At 40.1% G+C, this 22,170-nt stretch overlaps 1 protein-coding gene across 10 annotated transcripts in view; it reads left to right on the top strand.

The window, feature by feature from the left end:
• neo1a (neogenin 1a) overlaps positions 1–22,170 on the top strand; it is a 242,255-nt gene that overhangs the window by 167,945 nt on the left and 52,140 nt on the right. For 9 of the 10 annotated variants that reach the window (XM_055011913.1, XM_055011908.1, XM_055011906.1 and 6 more), the window contains exon 8: positions 19,210–19,444. In XM_055011913.1, coding sequence (XP_054867888.1) covers positions 19,210–19,444 — 235 coding nt within the window. The remainder of the gene's footprint in view (positions 1–19,209; positions 19,445–22,170) is intronic. The other variant, XM_055011901.1, reaches the window with a different exon arrangement.

Here is a 22,170-nt window from a genome sequence, read left to right as displayed (position 1 = left end):
CTGCTGAAATGTCTCTTGTTAAGTGAAAATATCTTGAATCAAGTGGGATGAGACATTTAGACTAAAAATAAGACAAACAGACTTGGTAAGATTTGGAGTTCTTGTAGTGTACGAGGAGCTGCTGAGTTCAGCTACAGCCAAAACAACGGGCCTGAAAATAGAAGCAAATGCAGAAAATGATCATTTCAGCTTCCGATTTCTGGAGCTAGTGTCGTTTCATTACCTCTGCTGTTTGGAGGAAATGTAATACAACTTAAATTTGAGATCATTTGCACAGTCATAATAATCCTAACCCATGGGGTGGATAAAAAAAAAAAAGACAGCAAGAAATTCAAAACTATAAACAAGATCCACTTTCTCTGAACAACATAATCAAAATGGAAAATAAAAAAACAAAACAATAAAACTGCTGGTGGAGTGAAGGTAAAATAATACAGTAGACATCAGAGGGTTTTTGGTTTGTGTATCCTCTTTACATCACAGTCAGCACTTTGTCCAGACTCCCGTTCTGCTGAGGAAGACGGTGAGATGTAATCAGGCGTGAACTTCCTGCTACTCCAGCAGGTGGCTAATGAATTAGCATGGCGGTGTCCAACCGGTGGCACCTCCAGCTGCGTGGCTCCCCGTGATTGGAGGACATTAAGTCAGAAGTAATGATCATTGTGCGTTTGACACCATTGATGAGGCCTTTGCTACTTTACATGGCCCCAGGTCTTCTTTTTTTTGTTTGAGTTGAAGATAAATGGGCTGAATCAGGGAGCAGCTGGCCTCGTGCACCGAGTCCGCCCTCAGCAAGGCTCTGCTCTCTGGTTAATCCATAAATATCACACAATCTTTCTCCTTTCTTGCTTTTCTGAGTGCCTACATCTGTCTTTGTCACTGTAATGCTAATCCAGACGCTCTCAGAAAGCAGAGTTTCCTCTTTATTAATCCGTTCATCATTTGGTCTCAGGTGAAGAAAATGATCCGAGTGATTCCGTTCATTCTCATGTGACTTATTGATGTTTGTGCTTGTAGAGACGCATCCACTGCAGCACTTTCTCCACCGTGTCAAAGTAATTTCCTCTCTCAAAGGTGCAATTCATGACTCCGAATGGCAAATCAATGCGAGCGTGTTTGAATCAGCTCATTTTCTGCAGCTATCTGCGTCTCTTCAGCCACAGCTCTGTGACATGAGGCTCAAATGAGCAGAAGAATATGTTGTATTTTCATCTCTTCCCTCCTGCTCTTCTGCTGAGTCCGGACACTTCCAGTCCTGCAGCCATCTGTCACCTTTCCCGGGACTTCCTCTCACTTTCTGCTGCTCTCCTTTCAGTGCCACCTGCTCCCTGATAATCCCTCACTCTGGGCTTTGTGTTAGTTGTGCTGTACTCGCTATATTCCCTTCACCTCACAGCCGGACTTCTTTGTCCACTTCACAAACCCTCCTCCTGCTCTCTGCCGCCCCTTTGTGCCGCTCCGGTCAGGTAGCTCAGTTCACACCTGCCAGGCCGGAATGATCCTGAAGCGGGGCCAGGAAAACCCGTGGCCCTGCAGTCGGCAGAGATAAGCCAGGGACTTGCCACGAGGATAAAGTTGTCTTCACCCAACAGGGAAGTCAGTGAGGTGAGCTGCATCTAAATACCCGGTGGCTGTGAGTCGGCTAATATTCATTAGTGGCCGTAATCTTTGCATCTTGACACTGCCAGCTGCAGTTAAATGTGGCCCCGCCGTGATTCCAGGTCCACGGTGTTTGGAATGGAAAAAGGTCAGCTGTCAGCTGTTAGCATATGTACTGCATTTTTGCAGTTATTTATAGTGATATGTCCTCTGTATCAATGCAGTTGGCTTCAAAACAGGAGTGTCAAACTCATCTTAGTTCAGGGGCGACATTCGGCCCAATTTGATGTCAAGTGAGTCGGACCAGTAAAACCAGAGCGTTATAACCTATAAATAACCACAACTCCACATTTTCCCCTTTGTTTTAGTGCAAAAAGCATTTTTGTCAGACAAAAAAAACGGCTAAAAAGAAGACAAAATATTCCAAAAACGAGACACAAAATGACAAAAGAACAAAACCGACTAAAGTCACAAAAAAAGCAACTAAAAAGAAGACAAAATATTACAAAAATGAGATGCAAAGTGACAAAAGAACAAAGCCGACTGAAGTCACAAAAAAAAGACAAAAAGCAACTAAAAAGAAGACAAAATATTACAAAAATGAGACACAAAATGACAAAAGAACAAAACAGACTAAAGTCACAAAAAAAGACAAAAAGCAACTAAAAAGAAGACAAAATATTACAAAAATGAGACACAAAATGACAAAAGAACAAAACAGACTAAAGTCACAAAAAAAGACAAAAAGCAACTAAAAAGAAGACAAAATATTACAAAAATGAGACAAAACGGCAAGAGTGAGAGAAGCAACAAAAGTCAGACAAAAAAAAGACAAAAACAAGACAAAATATTACAAAAACAAGACACAAAACGACAAAAGAACAATGATTTATGATCAAAATGACAAAAAACAACTTAAAAGAAGACAAAATACTACAAAAATGAGACGCAAAATGACAAAAGAAAAGCAACAACAATCAGACAAGAAAAGACAAAAACAACAAAAAACAAGACAATATTACAAAAAAGAAGCACAAAATGACAAAAATGAGACAAAATGACAAAAACATGAGACAACCAACAGAAGTCACAAAAACATCTGCTGGAGGTAGAACCCGGTACGTTGTCAGGAGAAAGCAACAGCTGCATTCAGTGTGACTTCTCTTCTCCTCCTCCTGACAAAAGCTGAATATAAGCTCACAAATAATGAACTTCTCTACATGTGTGATGTTTTCTGAAGTGCAGCAGCGTTAAATCCAGCTCACATGAACAGCAGCTGGATAAAAACATTCAGAAGTGGCTGGTGGACTTAATTAGGAAATGTGTGATTCAACATGAGGCTGCTTTTATCACTGTCTTCCCTCCTCTCCGCTTTAAATCCCACCGTCGGGATGATTCCCTGCTGCCGGTTCTGATGTTTGCCGTCCACATGTCGACCTTCCTGTCACAGCAATGCGAGGATGACTTATTTCAGGGATTAATGTCACGTCATTCATAGACAGCATGCAGAGGCAATTTGTGGCCTTCTTCTGGCACGTGATCATGAAGTGTTTCTGCATGATAGCAGGAAATAGGTCACGTATGTTAACTTTGAAGTCATACGTGCCAAGACAAAGGAGTTCTCTCTCTATTTACACACACTGATGATGTGTTTAAATCCAGGTTTTACAGCCTGGATGCTTCTTAAAGATAAATATTTGGTCTTTAGGCTTCCATTAGATTAGATTTGAGATCGTACATTTACATTCCAGCATGGCGTTCAGAACAGAAAATATCCTGCATATATTCGTGTTTTCTATTTTCATTTACATAATCACAAAAAAAGAATCCAAACCCACATCCCAGCTCAGGAGCTCTCACTGGATGCCCACAAGTTTAAGATTCAAGCACCTAAAAAGCTTCAGTGTTTAAAATGCAGGCAGATCTGCATTTAACGCTGCAAACAAAGGGAAGTGGATGCACTCTGCCGCTGTTTGCCCTTAAGTGTGTTTTTTTTTCTTTTGCTTTTTGTATGTTTGCATAAAATGGAGATGCACTTCCATTTGCATGTGAATACTTATTTTCTCCTTCCGTATACCGTTGTGGCTTCAGTCTGGAAATGTTCCTCGGTGGGAGTTTATCTGCCCTCCATCTCCTCCATCTCCTCTCAGGATTCATGCTCTGACGTTCTGCCTCCTAGTGCCCAAACCCAGAACTTCATGTAGAGCCTGGAAGCTCGTCTGGAAGCTCGTCTGGAAGCTCGTCTGGAAGCTCGGAGCTCCTGTTCCAGCCTCAACTGTTGTGAGAGAATTTCATGAAAGGGGAGAAATTAGGCTAAACACTTAGAAACTTTCAGGGGTTACGTAATTTAAAAAACATCAGTCGCTGTTCGATGCTGCATAAATTTTTCATCCTGAGACCTGAAGGCTCGCAGTAATTCAGTTGTTTTATGATGAAAGAAAGATGACACGCTGTTTCTGATGCAAATGCTTTTTGTTCAGGGTTTTGTTCGATTCAAAGCTTAAACAGGGAAGCCGTCGCTCTTCATCCCTTCCTGCCTTTTATGTCGTTCTCCCTCCATTCCTTCTCCACTTCCTTCATCTTCTCCTGTATGCGACCACGCTGTCGTTAGTCTCCAGACTGGTGGTCCTCCCCCCTGATCGGAGGCAGCAGGACCCCTGCTGGGAGATGGAGAAGCCTCATCAGTGGCTGAGAGCTCGCTGTGTCCCCTGGTGTCCCTCTCCGTCCGTCAGCCCGGGGTTATGAGGACGAGACGCCCACATGTCTGCTGCAGCCGGACAGGGAGATATTTAGAGAGTCGCACCCGGCGTAACTTCATCAGTAAACCGGTTAATTTCTGCAACACGTGAGATCTCCGACACGGAAACCAGAGACGGCTTTAACCAGTGAATCAGACTGGCTTTGATCTGGGTTAACACCTAATAAAGATTACGCCCTGGAAAGGAAGCAGAAATCAAGAGAAACCCACACAAGTTTTATTTAGCTGCTGCTAATTCACAGCGCATGAAACCAAACGGAAGTTAGAGATGTGAAGGTCCCGAGGATCAGCAGGTTAGAGGAGCCTCCTGTGAGGTTTTTAACAATGAAAGGAGTCTTCAGCGCCTGTATTTATAGAAAACCAAGTAAACTGCTGGTGAGAAACAACATGCAACTAAAGAATACACAGTTTCTGGATGTTTTTAGCACTCGTCACACTTTAACTCACATATGGCCTCATTTTTCACTGGAATATTAAGTCCTGCATCTCTGTGGAAACACAGCTGTGGCTAGAAGGAGAGAAATGTCTTCTGTGTTATGTGACACAATATTATAGTGTAAATCATTTTAAAAATGCAAAAACTGCAAAAGCCTGCGGTCAACATGTGCATATTTTAGGATACTTTACAGGAAAAATGGTGGCTCTACTTACTGAAGAACCTTTACTATTGTTTATTGTTATATTTACTAACATTTTACTATTTACATTATTTGTTTGTTTCCATACTTATCTGTGAAAAAACTGCCTGCAGTTCAGCCTAGTTCAGGTGAAAAGTTGCTGATTTTTTGCTTCTTAGCTGCACTTAGGGATGATTTCTTTTTGTGCAAACAGTTTAGTTTTGGCATTTTTTAAATGAGACATGCAGATTAAAGTGATTTTGATGAAATATCACGATTTCAAGCTTAGATTTGGTTTCATTTTCTAACAGAACGCTGTCAGAAAGTTTCAAATCCAACAAGTATTTTTAGTTTTTTTTTTACAGTTTTTGGTTGATAAATAGTCTAAATTTGGTGATTTTTTTTTTTTTTTTGGATTATTTTCCTAAAGAAACCTATAGTCTGTTGAAAATCTCCTTGTTTTTGCAACTTCTGGTTCTGTCAAATGGTGTCATTTTGGTGATTTTTAGAAATAAATAGCACACCTATCAGACCTGCTGCTGGGTTTGGGGGTTCAGAGTCTTAAAACGCTGAAACCTTCACAGTCAGCTGATCATGAACCAGAGGAAGCTGCGACGGAATCAGCTCTGAATGCCAAACTATCCCACCTTATGCTCCGCTGAGCCTTAAGAGAGATTAGTTTCTTTATTTCTCCCGCTGATATCTGTAGCATATTTGTAACACCAACAGACTCTCAAATATTATAGCTGTCGTTTTACCACAAACACTGATTACTTCCACATCGGATTCACATGAGAGATGGGAACAGCCTACATCCATCGCTGTGGATATGTGCAAACATGCAGGAAAGAAGGGTTTTATGTTCAAATAAATGTGGATGCTGGAGCTGATTGTCGTCCTCAGCCAACAGAAATCAACTTGAACTGATGTTCAACAGAAATGCTTTAAAGGAAGTCCCTCTGCTGCTGTCAGAGTTCTGCAGCAGGATCCCAGCGATGGAAACTCACTTTATTATGAATCCATGTGATATAAAATGTAACTAGATCAGGATGAAATGGCACAAAAAAAGCTGAATTTGAGCAGACAGAGCAGTAAAATCTCCCCCAAACACATCTGTAGCAGACGAGTCGCCCACCGCCTCTATTCCCTGTTCAAATCAGGAAGTGAGAACAGGCTGCTAAAAGACCCGGCCCTCCAGAAACACTCCAGCAGCACTGAATAAAGGCTGGGCCTGCTCCGGGGAATACGCTCTACTCCATCATCTGCTAGCAGGGTCACAGCCAGGGCAGCAGGCCGATGTGAAACGTTGTGAGCATGTGAATGTGTCGGCAGGACGGAGCTCCTGGTGGCACCTACTGAAGCATAAATGTTCCTTCAGCAGCCGGCGTGAAGACGTGACGTTAAACTACACACTGCTGGACGGACGGACGTGCACACTGATGCTCCGTCACTGAACGGAGGTCGCACGGACACAAACTAATAGTGGGATTCATCCAACTAAATGTTGTTCTTCGTTTATCAGTCCAGCGTTCTGCAGCATCATGTCTGACTGAGCTGCAACCAAAAGTCACAAAGTGTGCAAAGAGACGAGTATGGAAATTTATTTTTAAAAAAACAAAAAATATGTAATTCAATTCAATTCAATTCAATTCAATTTAATTTTATTTATATAGCGCCAATTACAGTCAAATTGTCTCGAGACGCTTTACAGAACCCATATGCCTGACCCCCAGAGCAAGCCAAAAGGCGACAGTGGCAAGGAAAACACCCTTTTAACAGGGAAAAAAACCTCGAGCAGAACCCGGCTCTAATGTGGGGGGACCCATCTGCCTGCTGGCCGGGCGGGTTGAGAGGGACAGAAGAGGTAGAAAGGTAGAGATAGAGGGGTAGAGGTAGAGATAGAGGGATACAGATAGAGGGGTAGAGATAGAGAGGTGGGGGGGTGGGACACAAGGACCATAAAACACAGCCACACATCTGAAGCATCCAGCATCCAGCTCTGGGACCAGGGACACTCGGAGAAAGGACACAGAAAGAAACAGAGTGAATGTAATGCAATAATGGTATATATAGTAAATATATAATATATATATATAATATAATATATATAATATATATAATATAAAGTAATATGTAGAACCAATATTTTTTTCAGTATTTAAAACATCTGCTTCTGCTGGAAGAATATTGTACCTGTTAATTGCATTTTTTTTCCTCCAGTTTTTGTAAGATAAAGATTAAAAAATCGAACTTTCATGCTCACAGTTCTTAGTGTTTCAGTTAACCCTCGTGTCGTCCTGCAGGTCAAACTGACCCATTTTAAAGTTTGAAAATGTGGGAAAAAAAATCTGTTTTCACAGTGAAACTTCTGATGTCCACATTTTCAACATTTTTGGGAAATCTTTTAAACATTTTTTGTAGGAAAAAAAGAAATGTTAAAAATGTTTCTTAAGAACATTCACAAAAAAATCAACCAAAATCCAGCGAATTTCACTGGATTTTGGTTGATTTTTATGTGAATGTTCTTAAAGAAAATATTAGAAGTTTTACTGATATATATGGAATCACTTTAGATATTTTTAGGATTTTTCTGGAAGATTTTTGCTCATTTTTTGAAAATCTTTACAAGAATTTTCTTGCCAAATTTGGGGGATTTTTTTAAAAATAAAACTTTCAAGGAATTATTGGAATTTTCTTCCTGAAGGTTTTGCAAATTTTCAGAAATTTGGGGAATTTTTTTGCAGAATTTTGGGATTTTTTTCAGACCAGGAAACAATATTTTTTGGTGCCTGTAAATGAGGACAACAGGGGGGTTAAAAAGCAGCTGATCTTCTTATTTTTTGGTTCTTGATGATGATTCTCCTCTAATCCAAGAGGCTACATTAATTTGTTTTTTCTTTTTTATTATTTACTGCATTTTAACTGCGCTACGCTGCTGAAAATACACTTTTAAGTTCTCTCTACTTCCAGTCATGGTTGAGGTGCAGGATTTTATATTCCAGTGAAAAATGAGCCCACAGGAGTAAAAAAAAAACACCCAGAAACTGTTTTGAGGATCAGAGGGTTAATCTGAGCTCTAGAGGAGTTGATTCAACTCTGTGGTAATTATTTAGTTTATTTCCAGACATCAAGCATTAATTTATATTCTAGATCCCAGAAGTGAGATTCAGCAGAAACGGAGATAAGAAGCTGGTTGTTGTCGCTGAACAGGAGCTAGTAAAGTCCAAGCGCAGGATAAAATTGCCTCTAAATGAGTTGTTTTCCCCTCAGGAAACTCACCTGTTCTCCAGCAGCTCACCTGATATTCTCCTCATGTAGCTGCTGTTAGAGTAACCTCATCTTCACTTCCAGTGGTGGGAATTACTGTCGGCTGGTGGGTGTCGGTTGATTAAACAAATATGGTAATATTGTTGTTTTATTTCCAGCATTGTGGTCGTACTTCCAAATGCTTGTGATCGTGAAAAGGCAACAGAAAAACAAATCAGGGTGTTTGATGGGAAATATTAACGATTTGTAAATGGGAATCTATTCCTCATAGCTATAGATATTAACATTCTAATTTGGGGGATAAAGCCCCTAAAACGTGCACACAGCAGCGTTAAGGGAAGCGTGCGTGATGTTAGGGAGAGTTATTAGTGAACGCTGATCACAGGGATCAGTGCTGAAATCAGAATCCACCAAATGACTGCCGACGCTGATGACAAACTCAGGGTTTGTGTTGTGGTGGAGTCTCTCAGGGACGCTGCTGAGTGTGTGTGTGTGTGTGTGTGTGTGTGTGTGTGTGTGTGTGTGTGTGTGTGTGTGTGTGTGTGTGTGTGTGTGTGTGTGTGTGTGTGTTTACAAGCTGAGGCTGTTTCTATGGGCTGTATTTACTGAAGCGTGGTGAAAAGCTTCACCTCGTTTCTAAACGCTCTGTTGCTACCTGCAGAATGCTACAGGAGTCTGTTTGGCTGTTTTGCACTGGAAAGAGAAGAGAAGGATTAAAATAGCCTCAGTACCTGCGTCAGCTCTGTTTTTTAAGGTCAGTGTTGTTATCAGAACCAGGTTTAGGCTCTGCTCTCGTTTCCACACCTGCCCCTATTTCAAGATTCAAGATTCAAGACCTTTTTTTTTTATCACAAACATAATTATACATAGTATAATGTGCAGTGAAATGCATTGAGCACCTGTTCCAGACTGAAATAATAAGAATAAAGACTAAAAACACACAAGAAATAAATATCTATAAATATATACATATATAGAGATAGAAATAAGCAAAATAAATATAAATAAAATTGTCAAATCGTGCAGTATAACTTATATATACAAGGCGAAATGTAAACAGCATAGTTATAATAATAATAATAATAATAATAATAATAATAATAATAATAATAATAATAATAATAAATTTTTTTATAAAGCGCTTTCAGTCAAAATGCTGTACACAGAGATAAAAACAGTAAAAACAAAACAATAAAATATATATGAAGCAGTAAACCAGTGGGTCTACAGCTTTGTTTTAACCCTCCTGTTGTCCTCATTTACGGGCACCAAAAAATATTGTTTCTTTGTCTGAAAAAAAAAAAAAAATCCAAAAACTCAGCAAAAAATTCCCCAAATTTCTGAAAATTTGCAAAACCTTCAGGAAGAAAATTCCAATAATTCCTTAAAAATTTCCCTGAAAAGTTTTATTTAAAAAAAAAAAAAAAAAAATACCCCAAATTTGGCAAGAAAATCCTTGTAAATATTTTCAAGAAATGAGTAAAAATATCTAAAGTGATTCCATATATATCAGTAAAACTTGTAATATTTTCTTTAAGAACATTGACATAAAAATCAACCAAAATCCTGTGAAATTTGCTGGATTTTGGTTGATTTTTTTTTGTGAATGTTCTAAAGAAACATTTTTTTTCAACATTTCTTTTTTTTCCACCAAAAAATGTTCAAAGATTCCCCAAAAATGTTAAAAATGTGGACATCAGAAGTTTCCCTGTGAAAATATATTTTTTCCCACATTTTCAAACTTTAAAACAGGTTAATTTTGACCTGCAGGACGACATGAGGGTTAAATCCATCAGTGGAAGATTCCTGCCTGATTTCAGCAGGTAGGCTGTTGCAGAAAGAAAAAGCTGGTCCCCCAACCGTTTTTCCACGGACCTTTGGGACACGGCGGGTATTTCCGACATAACGCCGTCCTGTTCCAACACACACTCATCCAGGCCGATGCTTGTGGACGTGGACCGTCCTCTGGGTGCAGTAACTGGAAGAACCAAATGGCACCAAAACATCACTTTCCCTTCACGCCCTTCCCTGAGCTGCAGGCGGCCGACCCCTGAGTGGTGCCATCAAACCGGAACTTTTATGTTTCCTGTTAGCGCCCTTAGCTCGGCTCGGCTCGGCTCGGCCTCCCTATTTCCATAAGCTAAAAGTAGAAGAGTGAGTAGCGTCACAGTGGGCTGTGGATCCCTGCTGCTGCCTCTCAGTGGGTCCAGCCCAGCAGCTCTTTATTGGTGGGAGCCTGATTAGCTGGTCTGTTTGTTAGCTGATCTCCAGAGGGGGATGCAGCTGCTCTACCGTCTGCAAACATCCTATTTGACCTTTTCGGGCCTTTTCTCGGTTGTTCAGCTCTTTACACATGAATGCTGCTGCTGCTGCATGTACACACTGTTACAGGAGCTTTCTTGGAAGTCAGTTACTTCATTCCAGGCTCGCTCTGTTCCCCTGGAAAAGGTTGAGTTGTGTTCATGTACCTCTGAGGTAATACGAAGTGTTTCCAGTGCCAGGCATCGCTGCTGAAACGCTCTGGAGATGAGCAGCATCACAGCGGTTTGATCTGTTTGAAAGATGAACCCAGGAGAGGCCTTGTTTCCTTCTCTCCCTGCAGCACGTGATGCATATGATGTAGGTTTAAGCTGAGGAGGGAGGGCTTTACATCCTGATTTCCATACGGAGTCTGGGCGAGCAGACGTCGGCCTCATGTTAGCACGTGTTGAAGTGAAGGCGTTCAGGGGGAACAAAGCAATCACACCCAAATGAAGTCACCAGCGGCTCAAGGATCAAGAGAACACGTGTGATGGTGGAGGGATGCTGTACGTACATTCAGTGGATGATTAATTATTGATGGATCCCACCCCTTTCAATTACAGCCGTCGTTCCCCAAACAGGCAGTTTGTTTTTGCCTCCTACACGTCGGGATCTGCACGTCCTCCGGGTTTTACCGTCTCTGTAGAACGTAAATGGCTTTTTTCCTACATTCCCACACATTAACCTTCTCTGCTTGGTGTTTATTTTGAGAACCCAGAGCAGCGATTGTCCCTTTTTTTTCATTTTATGAAAACCAAATTACCAGAAAGTAAAACGGCCAGAGGGGCAGAGAGAGGAGCAGACAGACCTTCATACCTTCTACTGTTTATGGAGCTCCGCGGGGAATCAGACCGTGTTGGTTTTGGATGTGAAAACAGATAAAAGCAAAAATTGAACATTTTAAAGGCGTGGGGGGAAATCGCTTTAGGGTATTTTAGCTGATAAACAAGAACATGCAGGAGAGTTAGTAGGTTTTATGGGCCTGATGAAGAGACTGAGCCTCCCTCCTCTACAGCGGTCAGTGCTTCTCCACATCCAGGAGTCCAGGACAGATCAGATGGGTCCTCACATCCAGCTCTCATAAATCCATCTGCGACCCCCTCCAGAAACCCTTCAGAGCATTGTTTATGATCATTGAGGCAGACAAGCTGCATTCTGCTGTCTTTAAATTTCAACCCACAGACTTTCTGAGCTTTAGTTGCAGAAACAAAAAGCCTGAAGCTCCGTTTCTCAGAGACCAGCAGGAGTTGACCTCTGAGTGATTCCTTCTGGTTTGACGTGTCGCTCCAAACATTTCCAGATAAATGAAGGAGAGCACTGATATGTTTCTAGACTGCAGCGTATTTATTTTGATGAATAACAGCTTCCTTCTCTCCGGGGAAAGGATGTGGATGTGAAAACAGATAAAAGCAAAAATTGAACAATTTAAAGGTGGGGAAATCACTGTAGGGTTTTTTAGTTGATAAACAAGAACATGCACCAGAGTTAGTAGGTTTTACCAGCCTGATTTTATTTTTATAGGGTTTTATTTATCATTTATTTAACCAGGTTAGTCCCATTGAGATCAGAGATCTCCTTTACAGCGAGAGCTGGCCAAGAAGACAGCAGCATCGTCACATTAAAAACAGAAAACAACAGATAAAATTACCAAAATTAAAATGTGCACACAGACCAGGGAGACTGTAAGGATTTCATCAGAACTTCAAGCTCCTTCAGTGGAACAAGGGCTTGAAGTTTAACCCTCGTGTCGTCCTGCGGGTCAAAATTGACCCGTTTTAAAGTTTGAAAATGTGGAAAAAATAAATATTTTCACAGTGAAACTTCTGATGTCCACATTTTCGACATTTTTGGGAAATTTTTGAACATTTTTTTGGTGGAAAAAAAGAAATGTTAAAAATGTTTCTTAAGAAAATCCAGCAAAATTTGCTGGATTTTGGTTGATTTTTTTTTTGTGAATGTTCTTAAGAAAGTAGAAGCTTTACTGATATATATATGGAATCACTTTAGATATTTTTAGGATTTTTTGAAAGATATTTACTCATTTTTTGAAAATATTTACAAGAATTTTCTTGCCAAAGTTGGGGGATTTTTTTAAAAAATTAAACTTTTAAGGAATTATTGGAATTTTCTTCCTGAAGGTTTTGCAAATTTTCAGAATTTTTTTGCAGAATTTTTGGATTTTTTTTCAGACAAGGAAAGAATATTTTTTGGTGCCCGTAAATGAAGACAACAGGAGGGTTAAGTTGAGATTGTGATTTATTCCAAGCATCAGGTGCAGAAAAGCTAAATGCTTTCTTGTCCAGTTTGGGGACGACTAATTACAGAATATCCAGAGATGGAGATTGTGACTTCCATGTTTCCTTGTTAAAAGACAAGACAAATGATAAAGTGACTGATAAAGAGACCCGCTCCAGAAGCCCTTCAGAGCCCTGACTGCAGCGTTTTTATTTTGATGAATAAAAGCTTCCTTCTCTCCAGGGGAATGTCCAGATTTATTTTTTGTAAACGTGGAGATGATGCTGTTTGAGACTTTTCCTTTTGTCTCTCTGGATTCTGTCAGCGAGTCAGAAGAAGCGTGTCAGTTTAAGCTTTAATCTTCACAGTTTGGTGATTATCGCAGTTAGAGGGAATGTGTGCTGCTACTGATACGCTCCAGCCTTCAGCAATCTGATCCTGGATCTGTCAGCTTCCTCTGGGCCAGCGATAAGGTGTCTGGAAACAACACAGAGAGCAAGAAAAGGTCCCCAGACTAAGATTATGTTCCTAACAAGAGGCGCTGAAACGAGCAGGCCTTTAATTATTTTCTCTTGTGCACTGAAGCATTTTTACGCTTTGTTGATTAATGTCTCACATTCGTACTGTGTGTGTGTAATTGGTTTTATGTATTGATGCGTCGTTTGTGAAGCAAAAAAACAGAAACTAGTTTTAAGAATGAAGTGTGTTATTGTTGTCGACATGGAGCTTGAGAGGGAGCTATAAAAACGTGCTCGGTCAGGCTTTTTCTTCACTCCCTCATTTATCTCTTCTCACTTTGTCTCCTCTTGAAACGTTTGTCTTCCCGTTTCTGACTCGATTTTCTTTGTCGGCGCATTAAGAAGCTGCTCAAATGTCACGAGCTGTCAGCCCTGCTCATTTTTCCCATCTTATCTTTAAAGAGAGTGGTGCGAACAGGATTGTAGGACTGAAAAAAACAAAATAACAGCCTCAGTTGTCAGCAGCTGCTCAGAGAAACTGGAGGTTTTCTACCGCGTTTACTGGAGAACCCAGCAGAACGAATCAAGCGCTCCCGATTCCTTTGCATTTTAATGACTGAATGTCTCTTTCTGTCTTTGTTCAGAAGAAATCCATGATTTCTGTGTAATTACATTCAAACCCAGAGACGTACTGTTGGTCATTTTCATCAGGCGACTGCTGCATGTTTGTCGAAACATGATAAAAGCTGTATGGCGTGTTTTGGCGTCTATACCGTCATTGGAAGTGGCAGCGGAGATCCAGACAGTAAATGTAGAGAGAGAGGCTCTGACATGAAACTGCTGACTGACAGCTTTAATTGAGTGTCTTCTTTGTGTTGCTCTCTGAAGCCTCTTGACGGAGCTCTCTGAGTACATTGTTCTTCCTCGCTGGGCTCATTCTTCTCCTCTATGGCAGATAAAAGTAGTGACTCAGTAATGGACCATTAGCATTGTGCTACAGCTGTCTCTTACGCCGTCATCATTACGAACCACATTAGACACGGAAACCAGCCCTGAAAAAATCCATTCTGCAGAGAGAGGCCTGGCGTTGCCGGCTGGTTCCTCTGAAGGCAGATATCTGCATTCACTGGACTGATGTTCTCCTGGTGGAGGTGCTCGCTCCTTATCAGCCCACTTAGGTCACATGATGAAAACAACGCTCGGCATAACTTTCCAGCTGCTCTCTCCGGGATTATTATGTTAGCAGCTCCAGATAGAAGTTAGGAGGCTTTAATCAGAACTTTATACCAATTATTTGAGTTCCAGCTGCCGCTTCCGTTGGATATTAACCCTCGTGTCGTCCCGCGGGTCAAAATTGACCCATTTTAAAGTTTGAAAATGTGGAAAAAATATATATTTTCACAGTGGAACTTCTGATGTCCACATTTGCAACATTTTTGGAGAATCTTCAAGCATTTTTTTGGTGGAAAAAAGAAATGTTAAAAATGTTCCTTCAGAACATTCACAAAAAAAATCAACCAAAATCCAGCAAATTTTGCTGGATTTTGGTTGATTTTTGAAATTGTTTAAAATGTTTCTTAACCCTCCTGTTGTCTTCATTTACGGGCACCAAAAAATATTGTTTCCTTGTCTGAAAATATTCCAAAAATTCAGCAAAATAATTCCCCAAATTTCTGAAAATTTGCAAAATCTTCAGGAGGAAAATTCCAATAATTCCTGAAAAATTTCCCAGAAAAGTTTGATTTTTAAAAAATCCCCCAAATTTGGCAAGAAAATTCCTGTGAATATTTTCAAAAAAATGAGTGAATATCTTCAAAAAAAATCCTAAAAATATCTAGTGATTCCATATACATCAGTAAAACTTCTAATATTTTCATTAAGAACATTCACATAAAAATCAACCAAAATCCAGCGAAATTCGTTGGATTTTGGTCGATTTTTTTTGTGAATGTTCTTAAGAAACATTTTTAACATTTTTTTCCACCAAAAAATGTTCAGAGATTTCCCACAAATGTTGAAAATGTGGACATCAGAAGTTTCACTGTGAAAATATATTTTTTTTCCATATTTTTCAAACTTTAAAACGGGTCAATTTTGACTTGCAGGGCGACACGAGGGTTAACTGAAACGCTAAGAACTGTGAACATGAAAGTTAGATTTTTGAATATTTATCTTACAAAAATTGGAGAAAAAAAACATGCAATTAACAGGTAAATATTTTTCCAACAGAAGCAGGTGTTATAAATACTGAAAAAAATATTGGTTCTACATATTGCAGATGTTTAGGTTTTTTAAAAATAAATTTCCATACTCATATCTTCTTGCAAACACAGCCTCCAGTTCAGCACAGATCAGGAAAATCTTTGTGACTTTTGTTTCCTAACCCTCGTGTCGTCCTGCAGGTCAAACTGACCCGTTGTAAAGTTTGAAAATGTGGGGAGAAAAAAATATTTTCACAGTGAAACTTCTGATGTCCACATTTTCAACATTTTTGGTAAATCTTTGAACATTTTTTGGTGGAAAAAAGAAATGTTAAAAATGTTTAAGAACATTCACAGAAAAATCAACAGAAAAATCAAAATTTTTTTCAGACAAGAAAACAATATTTTTTGGTGCCCGTAAATGAGGACAACAGGAGGGTTAAGACGAATGTGGTGTCTTTGTCCCGGCTGTTTTGTGTACGGGTTAGCCAGATTTATTATGCAGATCCAGAGTAACCTTCCTCGTTAAGCCTTAATGCCAGTAATTCATTACCTCTGGCACAGAGACTAATGACTCCATTAATCAGCTATGAATAGAGCTCCACGGCAGCAGTGGGAGGCTGACACTTCCTTACTGTAACAATCCAAAGCTCGCTTGTACAAGACAGATTGTCAGAAGGACTGTGAAAGCTGCCCGGCATGTCGATTACCTGCAGCTGACGAGGTGTATGAAGACGGAATCTGCTGGTAATGATTTTATTGGAATGCATGTCACCTCTCTATCCAACCTCCTGCTGGTCTCAGGTTGTTTCCACCGGAGCCTGGCGTTCCATATTACATTATATTTGCTCTATAGATAAGAGACATCAAACCTTGTGTCCCACTTCCTTTGTTCTGAGATCCACGAGGACGCTGATGGACAAATTTACACAAAGAGTTATGAGCAAAGAGCGGAGCGACCGGTTTCCAACAAACCACCCTGACCTCTAAAAGCCTCCATCTCTGCAGCAGCGATCCGCCTTTATCTGCTTTCTTTCTCCCTGTCTGACTGAAATGTTCCTCTGCTGCAGTATAATATGTCTGCAAAAACAAAGGCGGCGATAAGGTTGAGTTTTCTTTTCAAATCGGTCGGACAGAAACGTCTAACAGCCGTCATTGTCCTTCATTTCTCTGTCTGAATCAACCAGCGGTGGCTCGACTGACAGAATAAAAAACAAACAATGCACAGACGGGATCCTGTCCTACTTTACGGCTCAGACGTTAGAAGTAAACTGTTTTGTCATTTAGGAGGAAGGAAAGGCATTTTACTTGTTCCTGTGAAGATGTCTTCATGTTAGACTAATGCTGATGTGTCTCCAGGTTCTTCTTAAGAAAGGTTTACATTTTTATGCTTTCAAACCTTTTTGTACCTTTTAAATCACTCTTTGGCACAATTAGTATGTATGCAACATTCCTAAATTGTTCATTCCATTATTTTAACATTAAGAATTTAGATTTGTTTCATGGAATTCATAGAATCTTTGCCTGCAGCACCTGAATGTTGAAGCAGCGATAAGTGATTTCCTGCAGGTTTTATCTTTATCCTTTTATCATCCATCTGGATGCTACTGATGAATATCTGACTAATGAATATACTGAAATACATCAAGAAGAATTCATTCCAATGGTTCCGTCAGGTTGTTTAGTTCTGTTATGTCCTGCAGAAGCTACAAGAGTAGGTGGATCTTCTTCTCTCTGATGTTTGTGAGCTTTAACTTGTTTGTTTGATATTATCGAGACCTCAGTGAGTCTGAGAGCAGCTCAGGAGGTTTAAAACTGGATCTGTGAACTCACATTATTAAATATTCTGGGCCCAACAACCAGAATCCCAAACCTGATTCTACTCTGAAGACATGAAGCAGGCTTAAACCAATAGCGTCCAGCTTTAAACTAGATATTTATTAAACTTCTGTCCATGTTTCAGGGCTCATATTTAGATTTTACTGTTGTATTTTCTCAGGAATAAACTCATAAATGACAGTATTTACTGCAGATTCTCTCTCCGTGGAATCTCCTGTGTTTTTGGACTCGTGTGTTCCTGCTGTTCTAACAGGAAGAAGTCCGTCATCAACAAACAGAGCTTTAGTTTACACCACAAACCGGCTTCTAGTTCCGCTGTGTTTATTCCTGCTGTGTGTGTGTGTGTGTGTGTGTGTGTGTGTGTGTGTGTGTGTGTGTGTGTGTGTGCATTGCTTTATAAATGAGGATAATTATTCAGCATCTGGTAATTTACACAGCAGTCAGAAAGTATTAGAATGATAATGTGTTTTTCATCGTCGTTGGCTCCATTCCAGCCGACTGGATTTGAAATGAAACGGAGGATTCGAGGCTGAATTCCAGCTTTAGTGTTCGACAGAAAAGACAAACCAGGAGAAGAATCTGGACTCTTCTCATCGCTCACCGTAGTAAATCTAACTTTCCAGGTCAAAATGACAGCCTAAGTCTGGTAAAATGTGCAAGAAGTGGAGATCTGTGCAGTATAAACCCTACGCAGATATGAATGGTTGTAGTTCTTGTTGCAGCTTTGTGTCAGTTTTTCTGACAACTGAGAACTGAGCTGCAGTTTTACCTCAGTCGTTGTTTTATTTGACTTCCAGGGTGCCGATGCAACAGAAAATGTGCTGAACGTTACTTAGCGCACAAACACACCAACCACATGGACTGAATCAAAATGTGTTCATGAACAGAAAGAGCTGGACGATGTCAGGAGAAAACAGAAACCTTTCATAGAATCGCAGAAGTCGTTGAACTTTGAGAGTTTGAAATACATCAAATACTGAAAGCCAAATTAGCAGTTAGCCCACACATCATGACAGACAAATACGCCAGCAGCTGCTTTCCATTTCATCGCCGTTAATAACACACAGTTTGAACAGCGCCTCGCCGTGCTCCTGTTTCTCAGCCTCAGCTTTGCCCTGCAGTCAGTGTTCCTGACCTGAAAACAAATGGAAATGTCATACAGACTGACATTCTTTCCGTATGGTTTTGTTTCGCCCACTTGCCAAGCAAATGAAAAGCAGATCTGGCTAAGTGTGACCGCAGATTGTTCCTCCAAAAAAAGAAAAACATCACAAACATTTCTGTGGCTGGGCTGTGGAATGCAACGCTTAAACAGCATCATCCAGCGGGTTAGTGGGGAGAATATAGGCTCTAAAGTCATCTCTCGGGGGCGTTTGGTTTGTCTCCAATCGTTTTACTGTGTGAAATAAAAACTAGATTGTGTTTTTGTGTGTATTTAAGTGACCACAAGGTGTATTTGTCCCTTAAACCAAACCTGCCTCTGTGTTACTGTTGAATGCTGGTCCAGTTTTTAGTGGATAAACTGTAAACCAATCATTTTCCGATCCTAAATGATTGGCCGTGGATGAGATATGTGAGATGTTCCTGCTCCCACCCCTACATTAGACAGCTGTGTGTAGATGTGCATGTGTAGTCCCTCTGTATCGTGCTTTTATTTGTCAGCTTCGTGAGTGTAGTAGAAGTGTTTTATTTCTGTGGTTCCTTGTCACACCGAGAGTCTTTTTTTGTTACGTTGTTGTTATTTTGTTTTTTCTTCTTTTTTTTGTTTCCCTTTCCTTTCTTTCGTTCCACTGTCATTTCCATTTCAACTCCTGTTCCTTTTTGGACGCCCCTCCCTGCGCGATATTTCCTCCCTTTCCTCCCCTCCCAACCCTCCCTCCCTCCCTCCCTCCCTCCCTCCTTCCTTCCTTCCTCTTCCTCCTCCCGACCCCCAGACGTAGCCCTGCCCTCCTTCCCTCCCCCCTCACTGACTCCTAACACTACTGACCATGTAACGCCAGGCTCCGGAGGTGTAGCCGGCCCAGCAGGTCCCACCCCCTCCGCCCCCAGAGACGTCGTGGCTTCGCTGGTCTCCACCCGATTCATCAAACTCACCTGGAGACAGCCAGCTGAACCGCACGGGGACGAGCTCACCTACTCCGTTTTCTACAGCCAGGAGGGCAACAGCAGGTAAAAGATTAGATTAGATTAGATTAGATTAGATTAGATACAACACGTTATGGTATAAGAGAAGATAAGATACGATAAAAGAAGATACAACAACATGCGATAAGATACGATGAGATAAGACAGGATACAATAAGATACAATAAAATAAGATGCGGTAAGATATGATAAGATATGATACAGTAGGATGAGATGTGATACGATCAGATATAAAAGATGCAATAAAATAAGGTACATTAAGATATGATGAGATTACATAAGATATGATGAGATACGATAAAATATGACATGATAAGATACAATAAGAAAAGGCATGATCAGATGAGATAAGATATGATACAATATGGTAAAATAGAGTAAAATAAGATACAATAGGATAAGATCCAATAAGGTCTGTTAAGATACAATGAGATACTTTAAGATACGATGAGATCCAATAAGATCCGATGAGATACATTCAGATACAATGAGATAGGTTAAGATATGAGATCCAATGAGATACGTTAAGTTACGATGAGATACGATAAGATATGATAAGATACGATGAGATACGACGAGATACGTTAAGATACGATAACATACGATGAGATACGTTAAGATACAATAAGACACAATGAGATATAAGATATGATGAAATACATTAAGATACCATAAGATACGATGAGATACGATAATATACAATGAGATACATTAAGGCACGTTGAGATACAATACAATAAGATACGATGAGATACAATGAGATATGATAACATACGATGAGATACGTTAAGATGCAATAAGATGCGATGAGATACAATGAGATGCGATAAGATACGAGATACGATGAGATGTTCAAATGTGATAAGATACAATATGATAAGATATACTGAGGTACGTTAAGATACGATGAGATAAGATATGATACAATAAAAGATGCGTTAAAATAAGATATTATAAAATGAGATACAATAAAAAATATATGATCAAATAAGATACAATAAAATATGATATAAATTAAGATACAATAAGATGATATACGATAAAATAAGACATGATAAAATAATATACGATAAGATATGATGAGATAAGATACAAAAAAATAAGATGCAATAGTACAATAGGGCAAAAAATAGAGATATAATAAAGGTCTCAATGTAATACAATATACAAGACAATATACAAGGCATGAGCAATTTAGATACATATATGTACATGTATAATATCATGGATTTGAGTAGAGATATTTACAGATATGCCATGATGAATAAACATCTGGATATGTACAGGTCTGTCATGATGAGTAAAAATACACCTTAGCACTGCCATGAGGGTACTAATACACACCTTAGCACTGCTATCAGGGTACTAATACACACCTTAGTACTGCTATCAGGGTACTAATACACACCTTAGTACTGCTATCAGGGTACTAATACACACCTTAGTACTGCCATGAGGGTACTAATACACACCTTAGCACTGCTATCAGGGTACTAATACACACCTTAGCACTGCCATGAGGGTACTAATACACACTTTAGTACTGCTATCAGGGTACTAATACACACCTTAGCACTGCCATGAGGGTACTAATACACACCTTAGTACTGCTATCAGGGTACTAATACACACCTTAGCACTGCTATCAGGGTACTAATACACACCTTAGCACTGCCATGAGGGTACTAATACACACCTTAGCACTGCCATGAGGGTACTAATACACACCTTAGCACTGCCATGAGGGTACTAATACACACCTTAGCACTGCCATGAGGGTACTAATACACACCTTAGCACTGCCATGAGGGTACTAATACACACCTTAGCACTGCCATGAGGGTACTAATACACACCTTAGCACTGCTATCAGGGTACTAATACACACCTTAGCACTGCCATGAGGGTACTAATACACACCTTAGTACTGCTATCAGGGTACTAATACACACCTTAGTACTGCTATCAGGGTACTAATACACACCTTAGCACTGCCATGAGGGTACTAATACACACTTTAGTACTGCTATCAGGGTACTAATACACACCTTAGCACTGCCATGAGGGTACTAATACACACCTTAGCACTGCCATGAGGGTACGAATACACACCTTAGCACTGCCATGAGGGTACTAATACACACCTTAGCACTGCCATGAGGGTACTAATACACACCTTAGCACTGCCATGAGGGTACTCATACACACTTTAGTACTGCTATCAGGGTACTAATACACACCTTAGCACTGCCATGAGGGTACTAATACACACTTTAGTACTGCTATCAGGGTACTAATACACACCTTAGCACTGCCATGAGGGTACTAATACACACCTTAGCACTGCTATCAGGGTACTAATACACACCTTAGCACTGCTATCAGGGTACTAATACACACCTTAGCACTGCTATCAGGGTACTAATACACACCTTAGCACTGCTATCAGGGTACTAATACACACCTTAGTACTGCTATCAGGGTACTAATACACACCTTAGTACTGCTATCAGGGTACTAATACACACCTTAGTACTGCCATGAGGGTACTAATACACACCTTAGCACTGCTATCAGGGTACTAATACACACCTTAGCACTGCCATGAGGGTACTAATACACACTTTAGTACTGCTATCAGGGTACTAATACACACCTTAGCACTGCCATGAGGGTACTAATACACACCTTAGTACTGCTATCAGGGTACTAATACACACCTTAGCACTGCTATCAGGGTACTAATACAC

Source organism: Amphiprion ocellaris, chromosome 1 (genome assembly GCF_022539595.1).
Source record: "Amphiprion ocellaris isolate individual 3 ecotype Okinawa chromosome 1, ASM2253959v1, whole genome shotgun sequence".
NCBI classification, from domain to species: Eukaryota; Metazoa; Chordata; class Actinopteri; family Pomacentridae; genus Amphiprion; species Amphiprion ocellaris.
This window is presented reverse-complemented; position numbering and strand designations above follow the sequence as displayed.